The 20648-nt window shown below is 37.5% G+C and overlaps 1 protein-coding gene across 2 annotated transcripts in view; it reads right to left on the bottom strand.

Moving 5' to 3' along the window:
- The window catches only part of NDUFS4 (NADH:ubiquinone oxidoreductase subunit S4), a 110953-nt gene extending 90599 nt beyond the window's left edge, over positions 1–20354 (bottom strand). Inside the window, exon 1 of one of the 2 annotated variants that reach the window (XM_032851463.1) lies at positions 20218–20354. In XM_032851463.1, coding sequence (XP_032707354.1) covers positions 20218–20315 — 98 coding nt within the window. In that variant the 5' untranslated portion in view covers positions 20316–20354. The remainder of the gene's footprint in view (positions 1–20217) is intronic. The other variant, XM_032851462.1, reaches the window with a different exon arrangement.
- Positions 20355–20648: the final 294 nt, after the last annotated feature.

The following is a 20648-nucleotide window of genomic DNA, read 5'->3' as shown; positions in this document are numbered from 1 at the left end:
CAGAGTCCTGGGATAGAGCTCCAGGGCAGGCTCTCTGCTCAGTAGGGAGCCTGCTTCTCCTCACCCTCTGCCTTCCTCTCCCTCTGCTTGTAGCTCCCCCTGCTCATGCTCTCTCTCGCTCTTTCTGTGTCAAATAAATAAATATTTTTTTAAAAAAACTACAAAAAATAAAAATTATCTTTGGAAATCCTTTAGGAAGCCCCCACCAGTAAAGATATACTTTTTTTTTAATTTCAAGTTTTTATTTAAATTCTAGTTAATTAACATATATGATAAAATTGTTTTCAGGTGCAGAACTGAGTGATCCATCACTTACAGGTAACACCCAGTGCTCATCACAAAGGATCTATCATCTCTTCATAAGCCAGTCCTCTAGCACTGGAACAATTGCTCTTTCTTGATTGGGTACTAAATAATAACTAAGCAGAATAATTAGAGAATTAGGTTGCATTTTTAAATGTTTTTACAACATTTTCAGGATGCCTGGGTGGCTCAGTTGGTTAGGCATCTGTCTTCAGCTCAGGTCATGATCCCAGGGCCCTGGAATAAACTCCTGCATTTGGACTCCCTGCTCAGCTGGGAGACTGCTTCTCCCCCTCCTTCTGCTGCTCCCCCTCTTTCTGCTCGCCCTCTCTGTCAAATAAATATACATTTTTTTAAGTTGGGGGGGGGGCACCTGGGTGGCTCAGTGGGTTAAGCCTCTGCCTTTGACTCAGGTCATGATCTCAGGGACCTGGGACTGAGCCCCTCATCGGGGTCTCTGCTCAACAGGGAGTCTGCTTCCCCCTCTCTCTCTGCCTGCCTCTCTTGTGATCTCTGTCAAATAAATAGTCTTTCAAAAAAAAAAAAAAAAAGGAACTTCCAAGAAAAGTATATATGATGCAAATGAACTACATTTACACTTTAGTGCAAATAGATGGTAAGTGAAGTCATGGTAGATAATGAGATACAAGACCATATTAGTTTTCTATGGCCACTCTAACAAATTACCACAAAGTTGCTGGATTAAAACATAAATGTATTCTCTTACAGTTCTGGAGGTCAGATGTCCAAAATGTATCTCACAGATTTAATAATGTGTCATTCAAGACTGGTTCCTTCTGGAGACTCCAAGAGAGAAGCTGTTTCTCATCTTTTTTTAGCTTTTAGAGGCTGCTGGCATTCCCTGGCATATAGTCACATCACTCCAGTTTCTGCTTCGATGGTCACATTTCCTCCTCCTCAGACTCATTCTGAGTCCTTTTTAAGAGAACCACTGTATTACATTGGGCTCACCAGGATTATCTCCCATCTCAAGATCCTCAACTTATTTCTATCTACAAAGTCCCTTTTGCCATCTAATGTAACATTTCACAGGCTCTGAGAGTTAGGAGATAGATATATTTGGGAAGAAGGAACAACTGTTCAGCCTACCACACAGTGTGCAAAGAATTAAGGTATTAGTTATTCTCTAGTTCTTAAACTGGATGATGGGCCCACATGAATTCATTGTGTCATTATGTTTCCTAACGTATATATGTTAGATATAGTCAAGTGCATATAAAATATTATATAATATAAATTATTTTTAAAAGTATAAAGATCTATTAAATCAAATGAGAAATGCTGAAGGCTCAAGGAATGGGCAAAAGATGATGGGACATTCAAAGGTAACTAAAAAGGAGGAAAGCCAAAGTATAAAACAAAGGAAGAATCTTCCAATAATCAGAAAGTCATCTCTTTGGATTGCAACGGTCACATAAGATAAGGACTGAGATGAGCTTATTAATTTAGCAACAGGGTCATTGTCGACCTTGATGAAAGCTATTTCAGTGGAATGGCGGATGCCAAAATTAGACTGCATTGAGCTGAAGAGTGCATGGGAGGTCACAATCTGGAAAAAGCCAGGTGCAGATAATTCTTTTATATACTCATAAATAAAATACTGTAAATAAACAAAATCCAGTTTGCTCTCATAATCCAGGAAGAACTAGAATCCAGGTAAGACTTGTGAAAGGAAAAAAAGAATGGTGAGGAAGGAAGGAACAGAAAGGGAAGAAAAAAGCCACAGAAGAAAAAAATAATGGTAACGTTATTGTTACAATTTATCAGGCACTTAGCATACACCAGGCACTGCCCTAAGCATTTCATACACTTTATAAAAGTGATTATGATGTCCATTTTATAAAATGGAAAACAGGCACAAGGTAGGTAGGCAACGAGCTAGAAAGTGACATAGGCAGAACGTGTACTCCCTAACTGCCATGTTGGACTGAAATGTTTGATTGGACTGGTAAATGAAGTAAAGTAGAATAGTTCAAGTATGAGGCTAAGAATATAGCCTGGCAGCATGGCTAATATCAGGAGTTAATACATCTGTATTTGGAAAGCAGTTTTTCCTGTAGTTTGGGTCAAGGACACTAGCAAGAGTTTATTAAGGGGACTGGTCAAATTAACAGTCTGAACTTGGAAGTCGAAAGGAAAATTTGAGACCAAAATAAAAACTTGAGCCCTAATGAGAGGTCACCTACAAGCAGTAACCAAGATGTACTTAAACCACGAACTTCATCAGCAACAGAATAACCATACTTTAAGTCTCAAGGGAAGAGGAAACTGAATTTGTAAAATAACCTCAGATGCAAGTTATATCCATTCCAGAACCAACTATGCATTAAAGTGGTAACTGAAACACATTAGTAAGATAGGAAGACAAAGCAACCACCATATTAACAGTCAAAGATGACAATGGGACAGGAGCAAGAGCTTAAAATGCAGCTGTAGGAAAAAAATTTTGACTATCTTTGAATCATTAAGGCAGTATCAGTGAAAATATATGCTCAACCCAGAGTATGAGATCATGTAAGTCACCAGCCACTAGCCTTATCTGTTGATATTCTCAAATTCAAAAGAAAATCTGTAAATTGATCTTTGATTGTCAGTCTTAGATGTCAACTACCTAGTACATAGTTCAGCAGTATTCTGCCATCATGAATTCCTTAAACATGGTATTTTACAGAATAAACCATTTCTTTCCTAAAGAACTTCTATTATTATTTAGTTGAGTTGTTAAGACCTCAGTTTCCCAATTCTTTGTCATGTCCTTCAGAGTACTGGTGAACAAAGCAAATTCTAATAAATGTGAATTATTTACAAGCCTAGGAATAAACTACAATTGTCAACAGACCACTAAAATGAGATCATTCATTTTCACAATATGAAATAACACATAAAGCAATTACCTCAGTGCTTAAGTGCTCAATAAATAATAGGTACTAGAATTCTTACTATTAGCACCCTCTGCCAAAAAATCGGTTATAGAGACCCCTGAGTTATACGGAAACCTATAACAAACACCTTCGGTGCTCATGTCACAAACGCTTGGCCCATCAGTCATTTGCCACAGCTACAGAAACTCAGACTCAGGTTATCTACCAACATTCCATGTCGAGTGAACCCATAAATCTCAGGTCTTCAGGAGCAGAAGTATAGCTCAAAGTATGGAAGAGTTAATACCTTCCGACCACAGGTAAATGAAAACCAGTGGATAAATGTTCGAGATTTCCATCTTTCAAATGGACAATACTGAGAGGCATTTCTGTATGTTTCTCAGGAGGTTCCAGGGGGAACTGAGCCTCTTTCTTACAGCAACAATTTCAGTCAGTATCACGCTTTTTTTCTTCCTTGCCTATCTCCCAAACTCCAAACTCCTCACTCTAGTTCCTAGGTCAACTCAAATAAATCACCTACACGCATATCCCCGACTCAGGCTCTACTATAAGAAATGCCAATCTAAGACAAAGCCCATCCACAAGACCCAAGAAATGATCATCTAGCCTTTGCTTGAATACTTCTAGCCTACATATTTATCCTCAAAGCAAATGTTCCAAGAAAATATCAAGGCAGATGTTCCAAGTAAAAGCCTACAAAAATGCAGTCTTTTGCAAATAGAAAAAATATATAAATATTTGCTGAATGAGTGAATAAACTTTAGCAGACAAAATCCCAAGGTTCATTAAGAAAAAAGGTAAAAAGGGGCACCTAGGTAGGTCAATCGGTTAAGTGTCTGACTTCGGCTCAGATCCCAGGGTCCAGGGATTGAGCCCTGTGTCATGCTCTACATTTAGCAGGGAGTCTGCTTCTCCCTCTACACCTCCCCCTGCTCCTGTGCTCGCTCGCTCGCTCTCTCTCACATAAATAAATAAAATCATTTTTAAAAAAAAGAAAAAAGGTAAGAAAGCCTACACAATATATACACAAATTATTTGTTCCCGAAAGATTCCTAAAGATATCTCAATATAAAATACTCCCATTCTTGGGGTGCCTGGGTGGCTCAGTGGGTTAAAGCCTCTGCCTTCGGCTCAGGTCATGATCCCAGAGTCCTGGGATCGAACCCCGAATTGGGCTCTCTGCTCAACAGAGAGCCTGCTTCCCCCTCTCTCTGCCTGCTGCTCTTCCTACTTGTGATCTCTCTCTCTGTCAAATAAGTAAATAAAATCTTAAAAAAAAAATACTCCTATTCTTAATTTTTGTTCAGGAGACCTAGCTTTCATTATAGCTAATTGCCAGAGTTCTTATATATGTATATATAACAGTTCTTATATATACATTAAGTAGAATTACAAACAATAACATCATCATTATAGTAAACCCTTGGTCTGTTTAAAAATTCCCCAAGATTTTTATTTTTTATTTTTAAAAATTTTATTGATTTATTTAAGAGAGAAGGCATGAGCGGGAGGGGCAGAGGGAGACAGAGAAGCAGATTTTCCACTGAGCAGGAAGCCAGACACAACCTGGGGCTCTGATCCCAAGGTTCTGGGATCATGACGTGAGCTGACGTGAGCCGAAGGCAGATCATTAACCAAATGAGCCGCTCAGGTGCCTCTCCCCAAGATTTTTAAAACTTGGTACCAAAGAAAAGGCTTTTTAGTCTCTCCCTGGTGATAAAGATATGAGCTATAAGCCTAAAAAAACTTTCATCAGCTATGATATCTGCCACATAGGAAAAAAACAATCTGAAGTAGTAGCTGTCACTCAAAGAATGACAGAGATAAACTAGAAAGAGCCTGGTAGCTGTCTAGCTCTGGTCCCTGAGACGAGTTAGCTGTACCCTTGCCCTTTCCATTGCTTGGTAATATAAACCAATTCCCTCATCTTGCATAAGCTGGTCATTTGAGTTTCTAGGTTTCTGTCACCTGTAACTGAGACAGGTCTAACACAAGAGCTGGTATAAACAAAACATCTTGTAAGATCTAACACTCTCTACAGAAGGGCTACAAAACATGGGATCCATGAATCCCTTAAAAACAGAACTCTGATTTTATATATGAGTATATATTAAAGTTACTAAAATTTTCATCAGTTACTCAAAATAAATCTGACTACCATATCCTCTAAACAAGTTAAGATTTATTGGTTGATGATCTAAGTCAGTGACTTAATGTATATCTTTGCATATTTATATGGTCAACAAACTTCCATCTTTTATTAAATATCATGGTTTTCAACCAAGGACACTGTACTTTGAAACCCTTTCTCTGTCTCATTTCTAAGATTCTGGTATGTTAATTCATCCCTTCCTTCTACAAAAGTTGAGAATCGGTGGTTTAGAATCTATATGAAGAAATTTTTTGAATCATTTTTACATCTCTTAAATCTATTCAGATGTGCTAAAATACAAGAAATATTAGAATTTAGCTTTCAAAAAAATTATCCTAAAATGTCTGGTCCTGGTAAGGTGTAGTAAGCACACTCTACTCTGTCTCTCTCACTGACTGGCAGAATACATAGAACTCAGGACAGAATACACAGAACAGCTTTCTGAAGACTAAAAAGCAAACAGCAGGCAGATCAGGGACTATCACCAGAATGTGAAGTATCAACCAAAAGTGAGTTTATCATATTTTCCCTCCAGTATCCTTTAATGCAGCTAGAAATTAATGAACTTAATGCAGGTGGAAACCCAGGAGTGAACACTTCTCCAAAAGAATCACTCTGACCCAAGGAGCTAGAAAGACAACTAATGGAAATGAACAAGTGTGGAAACTGCCTTTGTTTTTCTTCTTTTTCCCGTTCTCTCATGCACTGCATGCACAAGCCAAAGGCAATCTCGTGGCCACGTGGAAACCTGCAAGAGCCAGCATCTGAGGGAAGGAAACCTTCTTCCCCACTTCTCTAAGAAGGTAGGACCAACATATACTGGTTTTTTTTTTTGTTTTGGTTTGGTTTTTTCTGTCTCTCCTTAGCCCCTGACTACAGAACAGAGTAACAAGAGCCACATTTTCTGAATGGAAACTGAAAAGGGAAACCCAGGGAACTGGGTTTTCAGAATTTAATGCAAATAAACTAGAAATTAGTTAACAGAAAAATGAGAAGAAAATCTCCAAATACTCGGAAATTAAACAAAACTTCTTTAATTCACGCATCAAATAGGAAGTCTCAAGAGAAATAAGAAAATACTTTAAACTAAATAAAAATAAAATACAACATATCAAAATTATGGCATGAAACCAAAGCAATTCAAAAGAAAACAGAATATGAGGAAATACTTCCTAGTTCATTTTATGAGTCCAGCATCACCCTGATACCAAATATAAACAGCTCAAGAAAGCAAGCAAGCAAGCAAACAAACTAACTACAGGCCAATATCCTCCATTAACATAAGGCAAAAATCCTCAACAAAGTATCAACAAATCAAATACAGAAATATACAAACAAAAGGATAACAACAGGACCCACAGGGGTTTTATCCTGAGAATGCAAGGCTAGTTCAGTATTTGAAAATCAAGCAATATAATGCACAATATTAACTATCTAAAGAAGAAAACCACAGAAATATGTCAATAGATGCAGAAAAGCCATTAAGCTAAACAGAACATCCATTCATGATAAAAACTATTAGCAAACTAGGAATTTCTTAATCTGATAAAAGGCATTTAAAAAAAATGAAGCTAACATTATACTTAATGGTGAAAAACCGAATGTTTTCCCCTAAGATTAATAAATGGCAAGAACATCTACTTTCACTCTTAGTTAACATCTTCTGGGAAGATTAAAAGAAACGACACAGAGACTGCAACAGAAGAAATAAATCGTTCTTATTCACAGACCACATGATTACCTACTTTTAAAAATTCCATAGACTCTACAAAATACTTACAGGACAAATAAAGTTAGCAGGGTTACGGGATACAAAGTCATTACACAAAATCAGTCCCATTTTTTTTTTTTAAAGTAAGCTCTATGCTCAATGTGGGGCTTGAAATCACAACCTCAAGATCCACAGTTGCATGCTCTACTCACTGAGCCAGCCAGGTGCCCTACAATCTCCTATTTCTGCATACAGCAATGTAGTATTAAAAACTGAAAATGTAAAAACAATGCAATAAATAAACAAATAAATAAATATAATGATATCTACCACAGCTCCCCAAAACTGAGATGCTTAGACATAGATCTAACAAAACATCTGTAGGATCTGAACATTCAAAACTAAAATAAAAAAAAAAAATTTTTGATGAAGGCAATCTTATAAATGAAACACACCATGTTTACAGACTGGGAGACTCAACATAGTAAGAAGGACAATTCTCATCAAATTAATCTATAAATATAAAGCAATACCAATCAAAATCTCAACTGGATTTCTATAGCTATTGATAAGCTGATTCTAAAATTTAGAAGGAAAGGCAAAGAAACTAGAATACCTAAAAATTTTTGAAAAAAAAAAGAAATTGCAAAAATCATAATCACTCAATTATAATACACATTTACTACAAAACTATAGTAATCAAGACTTTGTGGTACTGCCAAAGGGATTTAGATCAATGGAACAGAATGGAGAATACAAAAACAGACACAGACAGATATAATCAAATGATTATTGATAGAGGTGCAAAAGCAATTCAAAGGAAAAAGGATAATCTTTAAGGGTGCCTGCCTGGCTCAGTCAGTAAAGCATACAACTCTTGATCTTGGGGTTGTAAATTCAAGCTCCATATTGGATTAGAGATTATTTAAAACCTTTAAAAAAAAAAAAAAAGGCAGTCTTTACAATAAATGGTGTTTAACAACTACACATTCATATGCAAAAAAATTAACCTCAAATTAAACCTCATGCTTTATATAAATACTCACTCAAAATGGATCATAGATCTGAACATAAAACATTACTTCAAAACTTTGAGAATACAAAAAAATCTTCATGACCAGGGGTTGTTACCCAACATATAGCTAACTAAGGAAACGCAAGGGTAAACCCTGACACTGCCACAGTCATCTGCTCCTCCTAGGGAATCCCAAGGGGGTTTGCCAACATTATTTCCAAACAAACTCAGATAAACTCATCTCAAGAAAAGCCAGTAACTCAATAGACAAGGGTTTGGTAAAGAGAAAGGGAGAAATTTACTTTGGGTGCCAGCAGACAGGGTAGGTGGCAAGCTTGCGCCTTAACAACCAATCTCTCCATCAGCAAGATAAACACCTGGAGTTTTATACAAAGAGTTGGGGGGGGGGGATATGGGCGAGAGAGCAGGCAGAGAGTATGTGATAATTATGAGGGAGGGTCAGTATCTGTTCAGCTCAGGGGCTGGAGACGAATGGGTAGGGTGTGGTTTTTTAGCCATTCTGTTGCTATCCAGTCTTTTTGGTCTGGTGGTTGGAATGCATAGGTCTTTGCAAAATTTCTCTGTCAATGCCTCAAGAAAGCGCAGTGAGAAATTCAGCTGTTGGGAGTCTACAGCTGAGCAAGAGAGCTCATTGACAGGGTTAGGCAGAGTTCTTAGGATAACCAAAGTACAGTTCACAAAACAAAAAAAAAAAACTAGTAAAGTATACTTTATCAAAATTAATACTTTTACTCTATAAGATACCATTAAAAGAATGAAAAGAGGGGCGCCTGGGTGGCTCAGTAGATTAAAGCCTCTGCCTTCGGCTAAGGTCATGATCCCAGGGTCTTGGGATGGAGCCCCATATCGGGCTCTCTGCTCAGCAGGGAACCTGCTTTCCTCTATCTGCCTGCCTCTCTGCCTACTTGTGATCTCTGTCAAGTAAATAAATAAAATCTTTAAAAAAAAAAAAAAGAATGAAAAGAAAAGCTACCGAATGGGGGAAAATATTTACAAACTGCATACCTGTCAAAAGGCTTATATTCAGAGTATTTTAGGAACTCTCAAAGCTCAACAATAAGAAAACAAACAGTCCGGGGCACATCAGTGGTGCAGTCAATTGGGCATCTTGGTTTCCATTCGGGTTATGATCTAGGGCTAGGGGTCTTGGGATCTAACCCCACGCAGGGCTCAGCACAGAGTTTCCCTCTCCCTCTATCCCTCCCTGTAGCATGCATGAATTCTCTAAAATAAATAAATCTTTAATAATAAAAAGGAAAACAGCCCAATTAAAAATGAGCAGAAGATATAAACATTCCCCAATATTCAACATCATTAACCATCAGGGAAATAGATATATAAACCACAATAAGTCACCTATCACAGAAATACAAATCAAAACCACTGGATACCATTTCACACTCACTAGGATGGTTATAGTAAAGAAAATAGTAACAAGTGTTAGCAAGGTTGTGAAGACACTGGAACCCTCATTCACTGCTAGTGAGAATATAAAACGATGCAACCACTTTGGAAATGTTATAACAGAGTTATAACATTATCCAGCACATTTAATTCTTCTGTATCTCCGCAAAAGAATAAAAACATGTCTACACAAAAACTTGTATATGTTTCATAGGTCATTATACATAATAGTCAAAAGTGAAAGCAACCCCAATGTCCATCAACTAATGAATAAATAAAATGTGGTATGTCCATACAACAGAATATTATTTTATCAGTAAAAAGGAATAAAATACTGATACACTCTACAACATGGACAAACCTTGAAAACATTATGCTAAGTAAACAAAGCCCATCACAAAAGATCACATGTGATTCCATTTGTATGAAATGTCCAGAGCTGACAAATCTACAGAGAAGTAGATTATATAAAGTATATATATATATAAAGTATATATATAATATATAAAGTATATTAGTGGCTACCTATGGCTGGGGAAAGGGAGAAACAGGAACTAACAGTGCGTGGGCATAGACTTTCTTTTGGGGGCCATAAAAATGTTCTAAACTGACAATGAATGGTTGTACAACTCTGTAAATATACTAAAAACCATCAAATTTTACTTTATGTGAGTGAATTTTATGACCTACATTATTTTTCAATAAAGTTATTATTTAAAAACCACAATGAAGGGACACCTCAGTGGCTCAGTCAGTTAAGCATCTGACTTTGGCTCAGTTCATGATCTAAGCGTCCTGGGATCAAGCCCATGGAGGGTTCTGCACTCAGTGGGAAGGCTGCTTGTCCCTCTGCTGCCCCCTCCCAGCTCGTGCTTTCTCTCTCTTTTTTTTCCTCTCTCAAACCAGAATGAAGTTATCATTATACATCTTTTAAAATGGCTAAATTAGGGGCGCCTGGGTGGCTCAGTGGGGTAAGTCTCTGCCTTCCACTCAGGTAATGATCTCAGTCACGGTCCTGGGATCAATCCCTGCATCAGCTCTCTGCTCAGCGGGGAGCCTGCTTCCCCCTTTCTCTCTGCCTGCCTCTGTGCCTACTTGTGATCTTTCTCTCTGTCAAATAAATAAGTAAAAATCTTGAAAAGAAATAAAATGGCTAAATTAAAAATACTGACAATATAATGCTAATGAGGATGCAGAGCAACAAAACTTTCATACATCCCTGGTGGAAAAGCAAAATGGTACAACCACTCTAAAAAATGTTTTAGCAGTACATTATGAAGTTAAACATGTTACACCAATGACCCAGGAATCTCCCTCCTGAGTAGCTACTCTAGAGAAATGAAATCATGTTCACATAAACTTCAGTACACAAATGTTTATAGTGGCTCTATCTGTAACTGTCAAAACCCAGAAATGATCCAAATGCCCTTCAAGGGGTCAATGGATAAACTGTAGGATACATCCACACAATAAAATATGTACTACTTAGCAATAAAATAATAGACTACTGATAAACACAACAACTTCCATGAATCTCATTATGCTGAGTGAATGAAACCAATCTTCTCAAGACTGTATTATGGTTCCATTTATATTATAGTCTCAAAATTACAAAACTATGGAGATAAAGAAAAGATAACTTGGGGCGCCTGGGTGGCTCAGTCTGTTAAGCACCTGCCTTCAGCTCAGGTCATGACCCCAAGGTCCTGGGATGGAGTCCTGCATCAAGCTCCGTGATCAGCTGAGAGTCTGCTTCTCCGTCTCCCCCTCCCCCCTGCTCCTGCTCTTTCTACTTTCAAATAAATAAATAAATAAATAATCAATCTTTTAAAAAAAGAAGAGATAACTTACTGCCAGGGATTATAAGAGCTGAGAGGCATAACATGAGGGAGTTTTTTGGGGTGATGAAGTCTTTTGGTATTCTGTACCGTGATTATTGTGGAAACTTTACACAAATCTATACATGTATTAAATTCTAAAAACTAAAAAATTCCAAAAGGAAAAAGTGAATTTTTCTTTATAATTTTATTTTTTTAAAGATTTTATTAATTTATTTGACAGAGCTAGAGAGCACAAGCAGTGAGAGCAGCAGAGAAGGAGAAGCAGGTTCCCCGCTGAGCAGGGAGCCCAATGTGGGGCTTGGTCCCAGAACCCTGAAACCATAATTCAAACTAAAAGCAGACACTCAACTGACTGAGCCACACAGATGCCCCTTTTCTTTAAAATTTTAAAGATAAAATTTTATTTATTTTTTAATATTTGTCAGAAAGAGTGAGAGCGAGAGCAAGAGAGAGAGAGAGAGAGAGAGAGAAAGCACAAGCAGGGGAAGCAGCAGGCAGAGTTCAGAGAAGCAGGCTCCCCACGGAGCAAGGAGCCCAACGCAGGACTCAATCCCAGTACGGTGGGATCATGACCTTAACCAACTTAGCCACTGGTATCCCTGAAGATAAAAATTTTTAAATTTCCAACTTAGAGTCAACTTTTTTCTTTAATTCAATTTTAACTCACTAAGTTATCACCTCTGATAATCTCATTAGTTAAAAGTACAATATATAGCTCAAAGATACTGGCAAAATGGAATACATCCTAGGGAGTACCAAGAAATAGTAAAGCATTGGGAAATCTGGTAGTAAATTAAGAAAAGGCTAAACAACAACAACAACTGGATATGTTAAGCCTGGAGCATAGACTTACAGGCAAGAATGAGTAATGACAAAGGTTTTCAATTATCCAAAAGGCTGACATATGCATGGGGTTAGAATTTTTCTGTGTAGTTATTAGAGGGAAATATCATTTACCAATGAATCCAAAAGTACAAAGGGTTTTCTAGGGCTTCCCAAAATTCGGCATTTATTCCTCAATTCTTAGACAATCAAGAAGCAGGAAATTCTAGAAATTCTTGCATTAAACAGAAGGTCAGGCAGGATGATCCTACAGTTTTCTCCCAACTCAAACACTGTATGAATCTATGGACTGTAACTTCTACAGTTAACCTATTAAAGCAGAAGGCACTGAACATCTAAAAAGGCAACTTTTCCTGTCAAAATATCACCTTTCACTGCATAAAGGTAAACATTACAGAGCACTTTGAGTTACAAATTTTGAAAAAGACTAAATAAATACAAAATCTTAACAAAAGCCATATTGAGGCCTATTTTATTTCCCTAAATCTGATTTATTCTAAGGATATTAAAATTAAACTCAAATTACTAATGCCTAATTAAATATAATTTCATTAGGCTTAAAAGACAGAAGTTATAAATATCAATTTCATGCAAATTTCTGTAAGTATAGTGAAGAAATCTCCTGAAAAAGAAGTGTTCTTTCCACACAAAAAGTGGTAGTCCTCAAAAGAACCAAAACATCTGCATTCACTTTAAAGCTCATCAAGACAGACTGACATTTTTAGGAGAAGCATATGGCTTGCTGAACAGTCATCTAGAACAGGATCTTTTGTCTAGTAAACCCTATTCAAGGACCATTTCCTTATGTATGGAGTGGCTGAATAAAGGAAAGAACATATTTTCAAGTCCTAGAAAACACAAAGAAATAAACTCTTCATCTAGCTTTGTTAAGGATATAGCAAAACATATTACAAAAGCAGCCAGATCTTTACTCTCAGAGACTGTGCTCTCAATATCTGAAACAATTCTAAGAAAACACTAAAACAAAAGAACTCTAGAAAAGCATGCAACTTTCTTAGAGAACTATATCTAGCCAAAGACCACCTCCCTAAAAAAGGCATTTCCATTTTAAAGGATAAAACACTTTCTTCTTAAAACTTAGAAGGGCAGAGTTCAACAGCTGCGCTATATTAAACCTGAGCCCTTCCAAAAGGAAGAACAAGAGTCTCTAGAGAGCCAGTAACATGGCCTGCTTTCTCCAAAATTATCAAAATGCCTGCTCTGCCTCAAAGGAATATTTCTCCAAGAAAAAGCCTCCATACAGTGCATGGGTAAAAAGCATAAAACTTTAGATCAGGGAATATGCAAAAATGGGAGAATTTTTGTTTGTTTCTGGAAATCTCCAACCTCTCCCCCAAGGAAAAATGCATTTCGAAAGTCTTTCAAGATATATAGCATGGAAACTATTTTAAAACACACAAACACAAACAATAATTTTCAGCCCTAGCTTCCCATCAGAATCACCACGGAGCTAAACCTCAACCTAAATTTATTGAACTACTATATACTGGGGCCAACGCATCTCAATTTTTTATGCACACAACAGGTGATTTTGAGGCACAGCAAGGGTTTAAAAAGCACTAAACTGGAGCAAGAGCCCATAAAAGAAAAAATTAAGTCTAATGAGTAAAGGCAAAAAAAAAAAAAGTCACATTTGACAACTAGCTAGTTCTAAAGAACCTAAGGTTGTATTCACCTTATCAAAATAAGACAACAGAAAGGAAATCTAAAACAGGAATTCTAAATTGCTCTCCTGCCACTATTTAAAAGACAAAAGACTTAAATAGTTTGCTAAGTATCCAAATATTTATGAAAGTCATTGTGAAGGATCTAGCCACTCCATAATTCAGGTACACTAAGGTTCCATGAGGGTCTTTGGATACTGTAAACTAAAAAAAAAAAAAAAGTTATAATAAGAGCTCATGTATTATATGTAATTATCTGTCAACCTTAAGAAAGCTCAAGGTTTGTTGGTTTTTTTTTTAAGATTTTATTTATTTATTTGACAGACAGAGATCATAAGTAGGCAGAGAGGCAGGCAGAGAGAGGGAGAGAGGAGGAAGCAGGCTCCCCGCTGAGCAGAGAGCCCGAAGTGGGGGCTTGATCCCAGGACTCTGGGATCAGGTCGGACACTGGGATCATGACCTGAGCGGAAGGCAGAGTCTTTAACCCACTGAGCCACCCAGGCACCCCAAAGCTCAAGGTTTTAATCACAGCAAAATAAATTTCAGTCATCATCAGAGCTTCATTAAGCCTACTTTGTTTTACACAAAATCCTAACAGTTTTACTTGCTTGGTATTCAAACTTATGATAAATGAAAAAGGGTAGTGAAACTGCTAAAGAGAAGCGAACCAGTCAAAGAAGGACACAAAAACACAATTAGAAAGCAGACAAAAGCATTCAGAAAGTATAGCACTTGATAGTTTTTAAAGGAATGAGAATACAATAACTTTTTTCTAATTATTACTGTAATAAGAAAAAAAGAAAAACAGGTTCAGTTTAATACATGTATCACATGAGTTTTTTTAAGAGGGTAAGAAAGTATAATAATCAAGTTGCATATACAGTTTCTCACCAAAAATCATCACCAAACTTAAGAGAACAAAATCTTTACTACAAAAAATAAAACAAAAAAACCTAATTTCTCAACTGGAGACTCTCACTGTACAAAAGGAACAGTAGAGTGAAAGTAAAGAGCATCAGATAGTTTCTCAAAGATATTTTGCTAAAATAAAAACAGAAGACACCGAGGTTTTAATTTTCTATTATCTCACCTGTATTTCTCACTACTAAAGTCAAGACATTCCTTTAGACTGCTAAACCGGACTATTTCCTAGCAATGTAAATTTTAAAATCTGTTTTCTCATCTGTATGTCTGAAAAATGAGAAAAACAAGAACCCCTAAGTTCACAGGATTACTGTGAGAAATACAGAATATAATGCAGGTGAAGTAGTGGCACAGTGGGTAATACACAGTGAGGAATAAATGTCAGCTATTAGTAATTTGTGCTCAGAACAAATACCATAAAAATGATTCTCAACTTTCACCAAGGGATTTATTTTAGAAGCATCTCCATTTGAAATTGCCTTATTCTTTATTCATCCCATACCAAGAAAACATGTATTAGAAAGGAATCAAATTGCTCCTTCTTTCTCCATTAAGCCCAATGTAAAATTAACTTTTTAAAAACTTCATGTAAAGTGGCTTGCAGAACACAAATCTAACAATCACATTTAGTTACTATTATTCAAAAAAAGTTATCATGTTCCATGAATACCCTTTCCCAGGTAAATTCATTTCCACCTCTTTTTAAAAATTTGAATATAAGAATCAGGACATTTGTCAAGGAAATTTACGAGTTCAAAAAAATCTGTAAGACAACTTCAATCCAGAAGTATAACACAGTTTTAGGTTAATATCCTAAACTAAGACCACCTCAAGTAATTAGAAAAAAGTATGTCCTGTAGATATTTTATATTCACATTTATGTAGGTTAGTGCTTCCTTGGCTTTCATCGATGAGGCAACTAATAGAAACAGTACCCATGGCTTCCTGTTTCTCCTCACAATCACACATCTCTAAATATGTATTTACTCATCTATGTGATAAACATTTACCTATTATGTGTGTGCCATTACATGGGCGTCATGAAGTATACAAAAATACAAAAAATTTTTTGCAGTCAAACAAATTTTCCAGCCCTCCAAAAGCCTGTGGCCTCACTACTGATGTATCAGTCCATGTGCTAAAAATTGCTCATTTACAAGTGTGTGTACATGTACATATGTAACAAAAGGATCAGTATAGGTTGTTATGCTGAGGCAACTACCAATCTAAATATCTTTGTAACATACAACAAAGATTTATTTCTTAGTCACTTTATATTTTACACAATCTGTTAAGAACCAGCTTCTAACTTTGCTCCGTGTGCTCTTCATTCCAGGATCTAAGCTAAAGGAAAAAAATCCCACCTAAAATGTCTACCTCATAGGCAGAGGGAAAAGAGACATGGTAAAACATAGGACAGGTCCTATAGCTTTTGCCTGACATGGCGTATTACTGCCAGTAACATTGCATTGGCCCAAACAAATCACTTGGCTAATGAGGCAGTGATGTATAATCCTGTCACAGGGAACAGAGGCAAGTATTTTAAACAATAACAGCAATTACCACAATATCACAAGATTAAAGAAAAGAAACATAGTCAGATATTCAAACCAAAAATAAAAGTAGAGTTTATTTAGTAAGATTTACTATGTACCAGACACTGTAATGAATGTATTAAAATATTTAATTCTAAGAAGAATTCAACAAAGATGTCCACTACTGAAGAAAATAGACCAATTACTGGTATTTCTTAATGAGGAAAATAAGCAAAACAATGAAATCTATTAGAAGACATTTTAGTGGAGCCTTTGTGGCTCAGTCAGTTAAACTTCCAACTCAATCTCAGCTCAGGTCTTGATCTCAGGGTCATGAGTTCAAGCCCCACCTTGGACTCAGCACTGGGCATGGAGCCTACTTTAAAAAAAAAAAAAAAAAAAAAGACACTTTAGAGATACTTCAAGCTCACTGAACTGGGCTTTGACATGTTTCAAAGAGAGCGAAAGTAGCTGCACTTCAGAGAGTAATTTATCCAGCTTATCTGAAATGAAGCCATCAACTGGTTTTATATGTCCTAGAGGTTTCTCAAAATGGGCTAAGACAATTTCACAGCAAGGTGTAACATACACAGAACTCTTGTCAACCTTAGGACTGTCATCTTCAGCATATCTTACTCAACGGAGGTTCCTGGAGAACCTCATAACTTCATACTGGCTTCTCTAATGCTGAAAAAGGAAATAGGGCAGCACAAGAGCCAGAGATAGGAGCCCAAAAGAAGCCTCCCAAAGGGGCACCTGGGTGGCTCAGTGGGTTAAGGCTTCTGCCTTCGGCTCATGTCATGATCCCAGGGTCCTGGGGTGGAGCCCCAGGGCAGGTTCTCTGTTCGGTGAGGAGCCTATTTCTCCCTCCCGCTCTGCCTGCAGCTCCAACTCTGACAAATAAATAAATAAAATGTATATATATATATTTTTTTTTAAATGAGAAATAATGAAACAAGGTTAGGTAAGTATACATGAACAGGTTAAAGAAAACAAAAACAACTGTATCAAGCACAGAGTCCAGAGTATTGCTCTTTTGAAACAGTGTACCATTTTACCTAGCTTTTAACCCACTGAGCCACCCAGGCGCCCCTTTACCTAGCTTTTAAATTAAAATCCTAAGTAGTTAAATTTACCCTGGACAATTCCATAGATAAGTCCAAGAAAGTAAGAATAAATGTAGGCCACTGACTCAGGTTCCCCCCTCACTCAATCCAGGGAAATGAGAAGCATGTGGAAACGAAGACATTCTAGAGCATGAGCTCAGTAACTAGATCAACTGAATCATCTACACTGTTTAAATAATTTTTCACCCCTATGTATGTTGTTGGGTTTTTTGGTTTGCTCTTGTTTCTTATGGATGTACTATAGTTAATTTGATACAAGCTAACATAACTGCGTCTTTCCTTCTACTCATCTTTCTTCAGTATTTATTCACTACTCCCCTTCTTACCAACTGCCTGATTCTACTCTCCCTCATTTTATTCAGGTGATCTGAAATGTTACATTATTTGTAAATGTTTTATAAGCATTACAATAAAATAAATTTTAGATTTAAATTATCCAGTTTATTAGTTGTCTTTCTACCCACAAACTTCAGATCATTACCTCCGAATCATATCAGAAAGAGAAAACTTAACAATGAAAAGCCAATAATATGTAAAAGAGAAGGGCTATAAATTTGCCTCAAGATGAGATGACCATAAATTCTTTGGGTAAAAAAAAAAAAAAGTGTTACAGGGGCGCCTGAGTGGCTCAGTGGGTTAAGGCCTCTCTGCCTTCGGCTCAGTCATGATCTCCGGGTCCTGGGATGGAGCCCCGCATCGTATCGGGCACTCTGCTCAGCAGAGAGCCTGCTTCCCCCTCTCTCTGCCTGCCTCTCTGCCTACTTGTGATCTCTGTCAAATAAATAAATAAAATCTTAAAACAAAACAAAACAAAAAAGTGTTACAGAAAGCAAATAAATAAGGACACCTGGCTGGCTTAGTCAGTAGGGCATGCTGACTCTTGATCTCAGGATTTTGAGTTCAAGCGCCTTACTGGGCGTAGAGGTTACTTAAAAATAAAATCTTTAGGAGTGCCCAGGTGGCACACTTGGTTAAGAATCTGACTCTCGGTTTCAGCTCAGGTCGTGATCCCAGTCATGATCGCAGGGTCGTGGAACTGAGCCCTGAAACAGGCTCCAGGCTGAGACTCTTCCTCTTTCTCACTCTGTCCCTCCCCTCTCTGAAATAAATAAATAAAATGTTTTTAAAAATTAAAAAAATAAAATCTTTTTTAAAAAGACAAATGTGTCATTTGGCTTGTGTTTAAAATTTGTTTTCCTTAGCAAAGTTTTTTAAAGTGCGAAACAGAGGTTACCATATATAAGGTAATATTTTATTTTCAAATCTCTTCTAACACATTTTCAAGCAGAAACTCTTCAAATCTTTGTAAGTAATACTAATTATCATCAGTTTCCAAAATCCAGTATCTTACTTCAACTACAACAATAGCTGACAAAATGGCTGTGACTTAAGCTTAAATATACAGTCATGTCTTAATTAGTCATGCACCAGTGGATCCTTCAAATTTGTTTTGAATTCTAAGGCTACTATGAATACATTACTTGGGAATGCAAAATTAATCTCCATAATGTCTAGGAGAACAAGAACTAAACTAGATCACCTCTCTTAGAGCATAAGTCAATCAGTGGGGCATTTTACAGAAGCACTTTCCATTCTTCAAGTTCCCCATATATAAAATAGTTAACCACAAACTTGTTTACCTTTCCCTAATCTTAGCATCCTTTTTTCCAAGGACCATATATTATGTATATATCCACTACCGCCTTCAAAGCTTTTCATAAGCCATTGAACCTACCCACAACATCCTCTTCTTCTCCCAAGCCCCCAACACCCACTATTTAAAACCTTAATAAAATCTACGTCTTAAAAATCCTTTTTAATTAAGTAGCGTTTGACTAGGCCAATTTTTTAACCATCCCCATCTGTCCATACAGTCTTTCCATCTTATTCTAAGCTCTTAGTGTAATCTCCAGAGCATGCATAAAAATATTCAATATATGCCCTGGTTTCTAATATGCAGCGAAAATAGCGATAAAACCTAATTCTTCGCAAATAAAAATACTAGTGTGTGTGTTGTTGTGTTAGTAACATAAAGTCGGGAAAATTCAAAAAAAAAAAAAAAAAAAACCAGGGAAATCGACAATTAATGCAGCCGGAAAAAAATCACTATCACAAAAACGCTTCAAAGCAGAACAATAATAGCAAAAAATCTCTGAAATATTATAAAGCTTTAATAAAATTCTGGACAGGAAACTTGCCGACATTACCACGAGCCTTTAAAAAAATTACCTTCCAATATTACTAACAGTGATATGCTCACTAACAATGAATTTCAACCAAGCAGTCTGATGAACAATCTTTCTGTACAGAAACCCACTAACACCACTTGAAACCGTATTAAGGGAGAGAGGGATCTAACCTTCCAACAAGGAGGCGTGATGGGCAAACAGGTGAAAAAATGGAGAAGTGCGGAAAGTGGGGAGAAAAATCAGACTCCTCCCCTTCTCTGGGGGCTAAAGCTCGGCTCGCAGACCCGGAGACAACCCCACCCCACGGACCCTCTCTCACAGCAAAATCCAAAACCTTCCAAGAAACCATGCGTCCTCCTCCCCCATCCCCGCATTCACGCCCCCACTCGCCTGGCCAGCGCCCCTGAATCGCAGCTAGTCGCAAATCCGCCTGCCCTTTCCAGAGGAAGGGGTCAGCAGAGAACGCTTTCCCTGAGGCCTTCTCCGGGACCCAGCCAGCAGAGAACCCCCGCAAAAGTGGAGAGACCCCAGAAGCTTGAAGAAGAAGCCTGACAATCCTGTTACCTGATAGGAACCCTGGAAACGGAAATGGCAGCTACAGCCACTGCCCTTTTCCCCCACAACATTTGCCTCAGCGCCTCTGACATTGAGACCGCCGCCATCTTGCTGCAGGCAAACGCCTGGACGGATCTCCGGAAGGGACAAACTTCCTTCGTTCTCAAGGCTCTGGAACCACAATCTAATAGAGTGGGGTTTTGTTTACTTCACTTGGATTTGGCGTTTTGTTAAATACTGGAATTTAGAAAAGAGGTGAAAGGTTTGATTGACAGATAAGAAGGAAAATAAATGCAGCAATGCAGCAGTGCATTAAGTGTAAACATTACCTCCACAAATTGTAATCCTTGTTTGTTGTTAGGACTAGTTATTTAATGAAGACACGTCCTCGGCCCCCCCCCCCCCCCCCCCCCCCCCCCCCCCCCCCCCCCCCCCCCCCG

Source organism: Lontra canadensis, unplaced genomic scaffold (genome assembly GCF_010015895.1).
Source record: "Lontra canadensis isolate GAN:19392208 unplaced genomic scaffold, GSC_riverotter_1.0 scaffold5, whole genome shotgun sequence".
Taxonomy (NCBI): domain Eukaryota; kingdom Metazoa; phylum Chordata; class Mammalia; order Carnivora; family Mustelidae; genus Lontra; species Lontra canadensis.
This window is presented reverse-complemented; position numbering and strand designations above follow the sequence as displayed.